This window comes from Apteryx rowi, unplaced genomic scaffold, assembly GCF_003343035.1.
Source record: "Apteryx rowi isolate R43461 unplaced genomic scaffold, aptRow1 scaffold_185, whole genome shotgun sequence".
Lineage (NCBI taxonomy): Eukaryota > Metazoa > Chordata > Aves > Apterygiformes > Apterygidae > Apteryx > Apteryx rowi.
In genome coordinates, this window is record NW_020448141.1 from 51,835 (window position 1) to 65,476 (window position 13,642).

At 37.2% G+C, this 13,642-nt stretch overlaps 1 protein-coding gene across 1 annotated transcript in view; it reads right to left on the minus strand.

Moving 5' to 3' along the window:
- TRHDE (thyrotropin releasing hormone degrading enzyme) overlaps nucleotides 1-13,642 on the minus strand; it is a 215,416-nt gene that overhangs the window by 13,845 nt on the left and 187,929 nt on the right. The window contains exons 13-15 of the mRNA XM_026061763.1: nucleotides 11,476-11,623; nucleotides 9,285-9,382; nucleotides 8,673-8,780 (exon numbers count right to left, since the gene is read on the minus strand). Coding sequence (XP_025917548.1) covers nucleotides 8,673-8,780; nucleotides 9,285-9,382; nucleotides 11,476-11,623 — 354 coding nt within the window. The remainder of the gene's footprint in view (nucleotides 1-8,672; nucleotides 8,781-9,284; nucleotides 9,383-11,475; nucleotides 11,624-13,642) is intronic.

Genomic DNA, 13,642 nt, shown 5'->3' on the forward strand with positions numbered 1-13,642 from the left:
AAAACATCTACCTCTACTTTTTTAAAACTATGCTTGCCTCTCTCCAAAAAAATTTCCTACTGAACAGTACTAGCTATTCAACACTGACTTTAGTGTCTGAATAGTGAGCTAAACACTTCTTTGTGAGACTTATCTCTGAGTAGATACTTCTTGTTTTGTCCTTTCTGGAAACTTTTTGCAATAAAAATATGGTCCTCTCTGTCCAGTTGTTTGCAGAGTTGTGGAGAGCTTTTTTGTCATTCCTGAAGAGGAAAAAATGGAGAAGAATCTAGCAAACTTCTAAAGATTTAAAATTACTGTTAATCCATAACTGCTATATATAGGGTCATTTTATTGTGATCACTGATAAAAGTCAGAAGGTAAAATGCTACCTGAAACAGTCACCCCATATAGCCCTGTTTTGTCTTTCAGTTACAAGATGAAATCTTCTCTCTTTTCAGACATACTCCCCAGATCCTTTTTCAGAGCACTGACTGCTTGATTAACTCAGGCACTCAACAATCCTTTCTTCCTCCTTAAACAGTTTTATTGACTTGAGTGCAAGATTCTACTCAAATGTTGTAACAACCTATTAATTAGTTAAATCACTTCAGCAACATTGGCTGGCTCTAGCTGGCAAAACTCCAGTAACATTTCAAAAGAGATGAATAGCTATGCCTGAATTTTTTTTCAGTAATTAAAACTTAAAGGGGCTGAGAACACAGAAGGAGGGATCCATTTTATTGTTTTATGTTTACCACACATTCATGTATGAAAAATATAAAAATAACTCTCTCATTTTTTTCAGATTTGCTGCTAATGATTTCCAAAAATAGCTGGTGGGCAACAAACGCATGAAAAAAGCTAATGCCTCTTCTAAGCAACTAACAAAAATAATTAACCTGTTGGCCACATTCCCACACATACTTATGTAGGTGGTTAAACTTAAGTACATTTATAAGTTGCTGCAAGACTGTAGCACTAGTGTGCACCTGTGAAACAAAACAACAAAATTAAACAAATCAATAAAGAGAGAGAAATAAAGGAGAAGGAAAAGGAAAGGAAAAAAAACCCACTTTGTTTGGAAAAGTGTTTGATTTTCTATCACTTGAGCCAGACTTAATTGAAATGTGTATCAATTAATGACTGGTTATTTGTGTTATCTGCCACTCCCTCAGATCTATGGATAGTTTCATTTATAGACATGTTACAGCCACTCCTGCACCACAGTTCATTTTTCTGGTGGCATTTCCATTGAGTAGTTAAAGGTCTAGCCCAGTATACACACTGCCAATTTAGGCAGGTGAAGTAACATGAATCCTTTGTCCCTTGAAGAGTAAATACTATTTCTGCACAGCAAGTACAGGAATTTAGTATTCTCAGATTAGGCTTGTGGGTTACCAATGTCTTTGCTCAAATTACCTGATGGAAGCCTTTTTTCTTCATTGCTTACACCACTCTTATGACTGATAAAGAATTAACCAGTGTTCCTAACAGTCACAGCAATGTTTAAAAAAAGCCACTGGAAAAGCCCATGCCCCCATAATTACACATAAAAAGATATCAGATGAGATAATTAAGTCCTAAGATGCTGTCTTCCAAGATCTTCACTTCCGTTTTTTAGTAACCAAAAGTGCTTCATCTGTAATGCAAAAAGACACACAGATGTGTTCTGACTTGAAACTCACAGATAAAAGGGGCAAATTCGTGGCATATTCTCCTTTCAGAGATCTCTGGCCCCATCTCAGCCCTCCAACACTCCTCATGCGGGAGCAACCCGGATGATTAGAGACCAGAACAGATTCAAAACATTGGGATTTGCATTCAGGATTGGCTGGCAGTCTCACTCATGAAGAGAGAAAAATGCAAACTTCCTCGACGCCTGGGCTACTGAATGGATGCCTACTTAGTCTACTGCAGTGCCACAGTCCGCATCACACCTTAAACATCACCTACTCTTCTGAACATTGCTTTCATTGGCAAAGAAAAAAAGAAAGCTCATGACTTCCTCTGTTGACTCTTGAATACGCTCAGAAAGTGGACACTGAAAATACACTCAGAATTGCAAAACAGGAAAAACTTTTAAAAAGAGGCTGAGTATTGAACTCTGCTATCAAATAGCAGGGTAAGCTCAGCTCTGTTGACAAAGATTAGCAGACTGTTACCAACAATAAAGAAAACGTTACAAAGAGGGTCAGTGTAACGGATGCAAGGACAAGAGATGCCAGATTTTCACACATGGAAGTGAACCCACAATTTATGCACATTTGTTGCTATAAAATATTGGATCCTCTAGCTTGTCTCCTTTGGTGATAACTGCGACCTAATATTTTAAATAAATGAGACTAACCAGAGCCCTCATGACAGACAAACAATAGTGTAAATAGTAAAAACTACATTAAATCCCTAGTTGACACAAAGCCCAGATCAATCACATGGATTTACTAGAAGTTTTCTAGGGTTATTAAGGGAATTACAGGCAATTAATTAAAGTTATCTGTTTATACTTAAAAGACACCAACCAATAAATAGGCAAGGTTTCACTTCTAAAGAAGACAAAATAAGAGCGAACTGTAGTGGTTATGAATAGCTAAGGGCCTTCCAATGGGTTCAGTAATATCTTAGAGAAACATTAACATGTAATCATGCCTGATGCAGTACTATCATGTCGCACTGCTCACTACTGCCCATTAAGAGAAGAATAGCATCAGTGCAGCACTACTAACAGAACCAGCATACAAACACTTCTTCATCCGCTGAAGGCAAAATCAGCAGCTCAGCTCAAAACAGCGTGCTCACATGTTCACACAAACCTGCCTAACTCTGCCTGAACTGAGCGTACTTCCACAGTCCATTTTGCCAGCAGAAATATGTGGCAACCTGTAGCTGATGGATGGTAACAATAGCTGTAAGAAAATCACATCCGCAACGCACAGAGCACTTTGTAAAACATGCTTGTGTCCATGGCATGAGTTATGCTTTGAGCCATCACAGCGCATATTAACACGTCATACATTGTTATGATAGCTCACGTCAGGAGTTTCCAGGCTACAGCTCTCCATACATTCTTTACTGAACCTTAGAAATATGCATTTATGCTGTCTACCCAAGGCAAAAACTCTGAAAATGCTAATCCTCTTAAAAATGTGTTTTTCTTTCAGAATAGATATGCAGTGAAGGTTAAAGGGGTTAACAAGGCTGATTCCTAAACTCAGGCAGGCATTGTATGGTAATTTTGTTAATTTTTTAGGCTGAATCACAATGCTGTTATATCTAAGGAGTGTGAATAATGTATTTCTTCACACATGAAAGAGCTTCACAGGGATGAGCACAGTTAAATGAAGGTAGAAGCAAACATCTTAATTTTCAGCCAACTGTAGCTTCTCTTGTACAGCATTCTGCTGTGAACTGAATTCCAGTAACTTTACATTTTCAGTTTATGAGGGAAATTTCAATGGGCTTATATGTTTTATACTACTTTTGAATTCTTCTAAACATAAGCATGGAAGTTTCAAGGGTTTCCATTGCTCCAATACAGAAGTGGCAGGTATCCCAATTTAACAGAGAAAAAAAATTTGCCTTGATATCAAATCAGAAATTAATGCAGACTTCGAAGCAAACTGTGCTTCAACCACATAAAAATACCAAAATGATTTAAGTTCAGTGATTAAAAACACAGTAAGCACTACCTTGAAGTCTGTTCTCAGATTTTCAGTTGAGAGAAATAATCTTTTTTTTTTTAACAACTGCAAGGATTAAAATATGACACCAATTCCTAGACCAGAACAATCGGATGTCTCCTGTTCCTAGAATCCATTAGGTGATGCTGCCTGTTTGTTTTGTGCCTCGTAGAGCCAAACTTCTTTTCCAGAGTTATGTTCCTTGTTTTAGCATCATGTTCTGCCCTGAAAAGTGGTAGTGAGCAATACTGCCTTAAAGTCCTTTACATACTAAGTAATCCTGATATTTCAGGCACACATGAAGCTGAAATCTCCTCCTTACCAAGGTAATTTTTCTACAAAATGTCACTTTGCAAAAACGTGTGAGGGAGAGAAAGACAGAAAGCGACTCTCCGTACCCTGGAGGCTAATACAGCCAACTGAACAAGAGAGATGGAGGTTTAAAGCCATGCCTCAAGGGTTAATTGCATACATTAGAGAGTCATTAAATAAAAACCACAGGCAATCTTAGAAACAAGGGTTTGAACTCAAGCCTCCCTCTCTCAGATGAATGCTCTCATCTTTGAGTTAGACAGCTGTATTCCTTCTCTTGCTAATGAAATAAATTATAGTGGCAGAGCTTCAACTAGAGAAGAAAAGTGTGGTGCAGTGTCTTAGTGCTGTCCCAAACACCTCATAGATAGCTGGTCAGGGTGATCTTCTGTGAGGTGCCAGATGTGAAGCCGAGGAATTAAACTGAAGATCTACCACAATCTCAGTTACCGCCTCAGTCACAGAACTATTGTTTAAAAGGGGGTTGAGTAGCAGCTCCTCTGCCAGCTGTTTTTCAAAAGAAAAGGAGCAAGCCTTTTCTTGCTTTAGTGACACTTTTGAAAGGTATCTTTTGAAAAAAACCCTATCTCTAAGATTGCCATTCACATATTTGCCTGACACAGGTGTCTTCCTATGTATAGTGCTGGCCCAAAAAAAGGGCTCACCTTCACTGTCTCCTGTTCAGAGGCCCTTCACTCAGCTTGCTGGCTGCTGTCAACCTCATTCACAGACTCCCAGATCTCCCTGTAGGAAGCCTAACTCCAAGCATCTGACTCTGCTCTGTGAACCAGGAATCCAAAAATGAGGCATTGAAACATCAAAGTCGCTTTAGAGATTCAAGCCTTCAAGTCTCTCAGGAAGAATAAAAACCTTCTCTTTTACTGCATGAAGGATAATGTTGCAGATCTGTGTATGTTTCTTTACTAATCCCATAAGAAAATCTGCAATGATACAGTTGGAAATCTAAAGGGATTTTTCAAATACTGCTGGAAACACAAAGAGGACCTCTGGCTTTGTGCTATGAATGACCACTATTTTGCTTGGTGAGCAGTGGCAAATTATTTGTACAGTAAAGAACATGTAATTACAAAGTACAAACAGTAACTGACTATTATGATTATTTCAATCCCCTGGAGTGAAGAATAGATGGTAATTAATTTCTGGACCTATCATACTAAACATAATTACTAGGAACCACAGCAACTGTAAGCATATGCTGGTAAAACAGAGGAGATGTTACTGTATTTGTTTATTACCTAACACTTCATCCCCAATTAAATGGTACAAGTAAAATACAGAAATAATTCAAAAGAACTTCTAAGGATCCATAGACTTATTAAAAACATGGTTAAAAAATTATGAATTTTAGCATTTCTACAGTATTATTAATTGGCCATTCTGTGCTATGTCCATTCTAACTTTGCATTAATTGCCAGGAGATCAACAACCTCCTTTCCATGAGTTACTGCCTGTGCATTTATGTGGTATGAGTTTATTAAAATCTTAATTTTGTATTGATTTGGATCTTGGGGCACAAGTCCAACTCCCAAGTCTCATTTTGGTGCCTACTGCTTTGAAGAATTTGTTATACTTCCAAAATGTATCGCTTATGAATTAGCTCATTTGCATGAACCACCTTATCTTCCAGAAAAAAGCTTTTGGGGGAAGAGGGGTGGGAAGGTTGCAAGTTTGCCTTTATTTTTACTCTCATAGTCAAACTGTGCTTGTTTACAAAAATACCATGAGCTTGAAAATAGCCCAGGCTTCCTTTTTGCACAAAACTTCACTGAATTTTCTTTTCGGAGACAGTACCACCTAATCCCCAGGAGGAACACCAGGAAGACCATCCACAAACATTGCAGATCTCAGATATTTCCTGAAGGAACAGAACCACCTAGGCAGAGACACTCCTTTTCCTTTGATTATCTCTGAGTTCTGTGGAATTCTGTCTTCATTCTCTGGCTGCACCAACACCAGGCTTTCTGGGACACCCCAGTCAACACCTTTGGTCCATTTCATAAGAAGGAAAGGCATCTATGAGAACTTTTAAGGGTAATTTTCAGCAGCTACAACTTGACTCGTTGACAAGGAGCGGAACAGGCATGGATACATATATTCTCTGCAATTGTCACCAGCTTTTCCTCACCAGGCGTTGTCAGAGAAGGCTGGAAAAAGACCAACAGCACGAGTTTCCCCTTCTTTGTGAAGAAATGAGCATTGAGAGATTCCTGAGGATGCTGTGGTGTTAGTTTGGAGCAAATTCACAAACAGCTGTTAAGGGCACCAAACTGAGAAAAAAACCTCTTACTGATCAGAAAGAGTGCAGAGTGACACCTGTTGGATGTGCTCTCTGCATGTACCTTGCACTAATCTGCTTGCTCTTTGTACTTGAGTTAGCTGTTGTCTCTGAAGTGCTAAAAGAGGGAGAGCCATGACTCAAACATCATGTTAGTTAAATTCTTATTATAGAATCATCATCATTTTCTTGGAGGAAAAGGAAGGAAAACAGACCAAGCTTTATTTTCAGGTTTCAGTCTGAGTTGGTTTAAACTGACTGAAGATGATATGGGGTCTCTTTGATTTAGCAGGAATCTGAAGCTTCATAAATGAGCAAACTGGTGGATCCCTATAACTGCTGTTACTGTGAAACATAGGCTGATTTTATGTCTACCAAGCTGCTAAAACAATTCTCTGCTATTATTAGTAGCCTTTGCAATGTTTTTTTCAATATAAGTAGATATGAAGTCAGTCTGCTACTATTTTAGTTACATTCAATATATGAGACCGCTCTGAGAACAGCAATTGGTAATTTCTAGGGTGGAGAACAGAACTAATCCTATAATCTTACAAAATAAATAAAAACACAGCTCTGGCTTCTTTGGAAGCTGTACCCTTATTTATCAGCTGACTGTCAATCCGAACTCTGTAATTATATTATTTGTTGTGGCTATTTTTCAAATCTGTGCGGTTCCTTTGGAGAAATGCACTGCTTTAACTTAATAGCCATTCTCTTCCTCTGCCCTCCTGTGAGGCCTTTATCATAATACTCATCATATGCTGGCAGCCACAATCTCATGCTCCCAAGAATGGCCCCATAGAAAGGCTAAGACGAATCTTCAGATGGTTCCTTAAATTTATTCCTTCCTTCTCTTGCTATTGTTAGTAAAGAAATAAGCTTTTTTTTTCCTGATGCCGCCTTCTTCAATCCTGTCGAGAGGGATGAAGACAAAGGATAGGAGAAAGCTTTGCAGTGACAGCTTTTTAACACTGAATAATCTACCGCTGTGCATGTTAATAGATGGTGCTAGGTTTGATTAACTAATTTTGCAAATAAATATCTAAGTAAATTACTTTTGCTGATTGTTTCCAACGATTCTTTCTCCATAATTTCCTCTTTGGATAGTTATATACTCATTGTTGTAGCTGACAATAACAATTCATAAAGAACCATGGGGTTTATATTCCATAGTAAATATATCTGGTATCATTTTACACAGAAAAGTCCCCCCACCCTCCTCCTTTCCCATTTAAAAGTATATAGTCATAGTTTCAGGATTTTTTTTTTTTTTTTTTAGTGTCAAAGTCACAGAGGAGTGCAATTTCCAATGTCATTTCATGGCTGTTTTTGAAAGACAGACAGGTACTTAGTACATGAGTATGCCTTTAAGGGATTTTCAAAGTTTGCAAAGTCAGACAGACATATATTTTAATTGCAAATAAACACCTGACTGTATCTTTTAAAAATCCTACATGCCTGAACATCTATAAAGATCTGACACTCTTGCAGACCTAAGAAAGGACTGGGCCTAAGAACTTCATCATTTCCTCTTTTTTTGTTTTTATAAAAGTCAAATATATTCCTTTAAACTAAGATATAAGGTGATGTATTTATGCAAATACTTCTATGCTGCCTTCCATGACGATCAGAAAGCACATCATTCTTCTCAAGAGGCTGCGATCTTAACCTGTAGTGTGCTTACCATCTACAGATCACCACATACTTAAGTACTTGTATATTTAATAATTTAATGTCTCTTAGTTACCTGCATTTAGAAGTTAAGCTTCATACACTATCCATAGCCTTTGTTCCCTTGCCTCAGCTGAGTAACCCTGTGTCTGGACAACCTAACTTACATATTTGCTGTCAAACCACTGCAGTGTCCCCAATGGTCAATGCATTAGCTATCCCCTTCTCTGAAAGCCTACGCTAGCTTTTCTGAGTCTTCCTGAATCATGTTTTACTTCCAAATTTTCACCTTCAAGTACTACATAAAATATTCCCCAACTACATTATTTGGTCTCCTTTCTTACTTCGCAGTCCTTCTGTCTCTAACTTTTTTACTTCTTCTACCATTTAGCACCTTCTGCTGTCTTGCCCAGACACAGGTTCTGCGTTTGTCTACCAATGCGATGTTTTTCCTTTTTTCCTTTCTTCTTTTACACTCCTCTTTAAAACCCAGCTTCATTCCCTTTAGCATATGATTATTTGACCGCAATGTGGGCAGGGGCTACATTAGTCTCCCCTTCACCCACTCATACACACAAACTCAAATAATTCATTCTGAAGCCCCACAGCCATTTTTAAAGAGCAGCTGGTGACCTCCACCATTCTGCAAAGCAGGGCACTGGAGAGGGGGGAAGAGGGAAGAGCACTCCAGCTGAGCTGGAGAAAAGGGAAATGCATATTATTGTTTCACTTACCTGTTTCTATTGCTAGAAATCCAGTCAGAGATTAATGTTGCAGCCTGCTGGTGACAGTGTTTGTTACCAAAGCTGCAGGCCAACATGATGACTTCACGACGCAGTTCTCTGCCCAAATTAAAGAAGGCAATAAGACTGTGTTAATAAATGTGTTTGAATGTTTACAAAAGGCATTTCTAAGAAGATAATGGGAGCAGCTGATAGTTAGATAACATATATCACAGATAATCCAGCTATACAGATTTCAATGTCAACTAAGTGCCTTCAGCAGCTGCAACATCTAAAAACAAGCCATGGGCCAAAATCAGCTCTCATTTACACTTACGCACACTTCCTGACTTCTGTGGTCATGTGCATCCAAGTTCTTAAATATCTAGTGCAGTCAAATATTAAATTAAGGCTTAACAAATCATTTCTTGTTTGTAAAACTCAAGAAAGAGAAATTCGTTTCACAGCATCTTGCTGCTGTCCCTCACACCCAGTAAGGAAAAACAAAAGGAAGATAAGAGCTAGGACAGTACCATGTGCTGAAGATCACACCAAATTTTAGGAGAGTGCTTTATTATAACTATAGCATGCAAAAAAAAAAAAAAAAGGAAGAAATAACAGTACTCATGTTGGTAGGATGCTTGAACAAGCGATTTGTTTAAATTATTCGTTGGCCATCCAAGCTTCAGATACATTGATGCAACTTGTCTTAAAATATACTCCTGAGGGGGGAAAGAAAAATACATTCAGTGTTAATATTAATTTTTGATTTTTGACTCAAAGTTGAAATGGTATTGACTACTGAGTTTTTTCTTCTTTTCTTTCCCTGAAATAATGTCCCGTTTTCCAAAGGTTTTGATTCGCAATTAGTACAATATCGTGCCTGTACACAATCCTCCTTAATCTCTACAGTGAGAAGTAATCTGTAGAACAGCTACTTGATTTGATGCCTTGTGTTAGCCAATTTATTGTTATAAAATCCAGCAATTTAAAAAGAGATTCTTAAGTGCTATTTTGAACTCGCTATACATGGTTGAAAACTTGCTAGAGTGTCAACAGGTTAATGTCTACTCTATGGCCAATCTCAAATACACTGTGTATGTTCATTGTTAAAAGAATATTGTTTTAATATCCATAGCCATGGCAAAAATGTTACATAAGTAGTCAATTGATATCAGAATACTTAACAATGTGGGCTGCAAATGAGATCTGGATATGTAATGACACTATATTTCAAGTTTAGGTTCTTGGTATGCTTAAATAACAAAACCAGCACAAAATGTGTTTTAGATTACTTTTACTTTTTACACAGTAGACATTTAAATACTTTACCAGTTGTGAAGAAAACAACTGTCACTGTCTTTGGCATAATCTTCTCCCAGCGGAATTCACAAATTTGAAAAAGAGAGCTGAAATATAAATGACTGCACAGAAGAACATCTATTTTATTCTTATGGATGCATGGGCAAGTGTATGATGCCAGGCAAAAAAGGAGATTCATAGTGCAGCCTTCTCTAGCAGATATGGTATTCTGTGACTAAAAAGACTTTATTTCCTCGACTATCACCTCCGCTTTCAAAGCTCTCATCAGTAGTGATAAAACACAACTCAGCCATGAATTTTACTGTTTTTATTTATTAAAATTGCATTTTCTTTACACAGCTTTGTTTAAAAGTGAAACAGCAATGCCAGACTCATAAGAATTTTTCAGTGCAGTTAACAACAGACTAAAAATGCAAATTATTTCAATGTCATTTTATATTATGGCTGTCTGGTTTGCATGTACATCTGAATTGTAAGTTCATAAAGAAAGACTTTCAATATGTCTATATTAATCCATAACATCCCTGCTACAAAAATAATTTTCTATGCTAGCAGGTAGCTCTGTGTGTATATATATATGTATGCATACATACATATACATATATACACACATACACCCAGTCACCTCTAGATTCCTGCTTTGTGGTGCGTGCATGTCTGTGTACACATGCACACACACAAATGTATTTTTAAGAAGAAAAAAAAAACATTAAGTATTGCAGGCTTTAGAGAATTCCTTCATTTCAATGGCTGTATAAAATTATATACAGTATGTTGGTCATTCAACATGTGTAGACTACATAATATTCACTATGAGTAAAAAACCCAAGAGCTTGTAATTGTCACTGGCTGCAATCAAATCCTGTGTTTTTCCTCAGACATGCTCCAACCTAGGTAGGATTTTTTTTTATTTCAGGTAAAATGTTAAAATGTTTGCCATGTCTATCTTAATTATCTCCTGCTAGCTGCTACTGCTGTCCCTTGGGACCCAATTATGAATGGGCTTTTGATTCAATGGTGATTTAATCCTTGTTAATTAAGGTAGCTGCATTGAATGCACCATGGTTTTTTGGATGGAATTAATAACTAGAAATCTTTAATTCCTGTTGTGCCTGCATTTGGTGTCCTTGCTGATTTGGGGCCTCAATCTAAAAACAGCAATTGGGTTCCTCAAAAGAGAAAATTTGGAAATAAATTACTTTTGCTCGTTTAAATGAAATAGTTTATTTGTCATAATATTTTATAGGAGGAATAATTACCTTTCCTTCTACTAATTATATATGCCTCAAACAACAGTTATCACTATTCAAATGCAAATAAATCAAAGCTTAACAAAAGCTATGTTTAAATAAAGATTAATTAGAAAGAAAGTTAATATCCTTAGGTCAGTTACAGTATCTAACTGAGATAGTTCATCTCTTGTCAATGAAAGAAAGAAAAAAAAAAAGAGAGAAGTAGAAAGAGAAAGAGAGAGAGAATATCTATCTCTTACATTGAAGATGTTGTAGTTTTCTGTGCGGTCCAGCAATTTGTCTAGAGGATAAAGAGCTCGGCTGGCAGCATGCCAAGGCAGAAAATCTTTCTCCTCGGAAAGGTATCTGATGATTTCCAAAGGAATATTCTGAGGCAAATAACCAGCTCTGCACAAAAAAAGAAGTTAATATTAATTAGAATTTGCAGAAGATACATGATTATGCAAAAATGACTTATTTATTTCCAAATGAAATTAGAAGGCAGAAAGCATGATAAACTCATCACACTGTAATGACATAAAAGTCCACCTTACAAAAAACAGTAACAGTCTCTTGCAACAGGCACACACATGCAAACATACATACTAGGATGAAAGAAGGTGTGAACACACATGAAGAAAACTACACAAGGTATCCCTAGCAGTTATAAAAACATGAACAATGAACTAATTGACTTCATATAAAAAGCAAAAGGGAGGTACAGAACATTTCTACTGGTCATGGGTAATTGGGAAGAATTAATTGTGAAGAAGCATCCTTTAGTTTCACTGTTCTCCTCATCCCTTTTCCTCTCCTTCAGAGCTGTCTCGTTTTGTATCCTTTGTAAGCCATTTGGGAATGAGTTATTTTAAACTGAAACAGCAACGCTTTGGTTAAGGAAGTTTCAGCACTTTCCATATAAGCACTTTCCATTTTTCCAAGGGTTTAAAAAAATCAATCAGTTAAAATTTTGCCCCATTCGTTCACTGGCATAAAAGACATCTCCCTGCAAGGGAAAGAGTTTAGCAAGGTTTGAAGAAGGCTGTTTAAATTAATAGCTTTACAAGTAAAGTACAATACAGACTCGAGCATTTGAAAGCTGGTTTTTAAAATTCAGTACTGGAAACATCAAGCTTTAGGATTTGTACTCATTTTCTTTTTCAGAATAGCATCATTTCTTAACTATCCAGACCACAGAAACAAAGCATAACCTTGTGGGTGCAAACTTTCTAGCAACACACAGGCCTACTCTTCTCCTTATGCATGTGTTTAACTCCCATGGAAGTTCTGTACCTGCCTAAAGAGGAGATAACGATTTTGTTTTCATTAAACACTTTAAGTCAGGAAGTTGGATTCCACAAGCATCAATTTAACACAGGCTACAGTTTGTTATATCCTCATGGACTACTTTTTCTCCTTATTGAATGTAAATATTCCCTTTAATTTCCATCACTGTCCAGGGAAAAGATGCATACATACAGTAAACAAAGAAAAATACACAGATTATTATGGAAATGAACCAGTACGTATACTTGGAGATAAATTCTGATCTCAGTTGTAACAGCAAAAATGAAGAATTACTCTGCTAAAATCTTTGGAACAGACTGTTCTTTTTGGTACAGTCCAAAACCAGTTTCCTCATAAGCAGCACCACATCCATGCAAGTCACTGGGCTTCACATTCCCTCCTGGAAGAATTCCACCCTGTTCCCTTAATGTTCTCGGGAAAGAAGTGAGTTCATGTATCCATCTTCAGAAGGCTCTATCCCATGTCCTTATCATGACCCACTGTCCAGTCTGCTTCATGCCTTCTTTGTCTATATGTTGTCAGCAAGACTCTGGTCTCTGCTCCTTTTACAGCACACGCTCAAGCAAGAAAAACAAGAACACTTGGGGACTGAACAGTTCACAGAGTCACTCAGGAACTGAACAGATGTGAAATTCAAATGGGGCTCCTAGAGCAGGGTAGAGGAGAGAATGCAATGCATCTGAAGACAGACAAAATAAGGTAACTGGAAATTATTTCATTTTTATAGATCTTTCTTACTCCAGAAGCAGCAGAATATCACAAAAGTGTGTTGTAGGTCATAATACTTTCTAAAGATGCAGAACCAGAAGCATACTGGATTAACTGCAGAGTTAAACATCTTGGAGATAATGTTAGCAAAGAGTTAAGCTTGCTAGAAGTTGCATATGCATAATTGGTTCCTAATGGGGTTTGTGATTATTGTTACTGATAATTCGACTGACATAAGAAAGTGTGGCACAAGGAACAAGAGTAATGGGTCTAGGAAACACGCTGCTTAAGGAATAAACATATGAATGGTTATTATAGCTGCACTAATAGACATATAAGATCATGCTCCTGAAATTAAGTCTCTCTATGCTAAGTACAAAAGAAATCACCACTGCAAAACAAACAGATTAT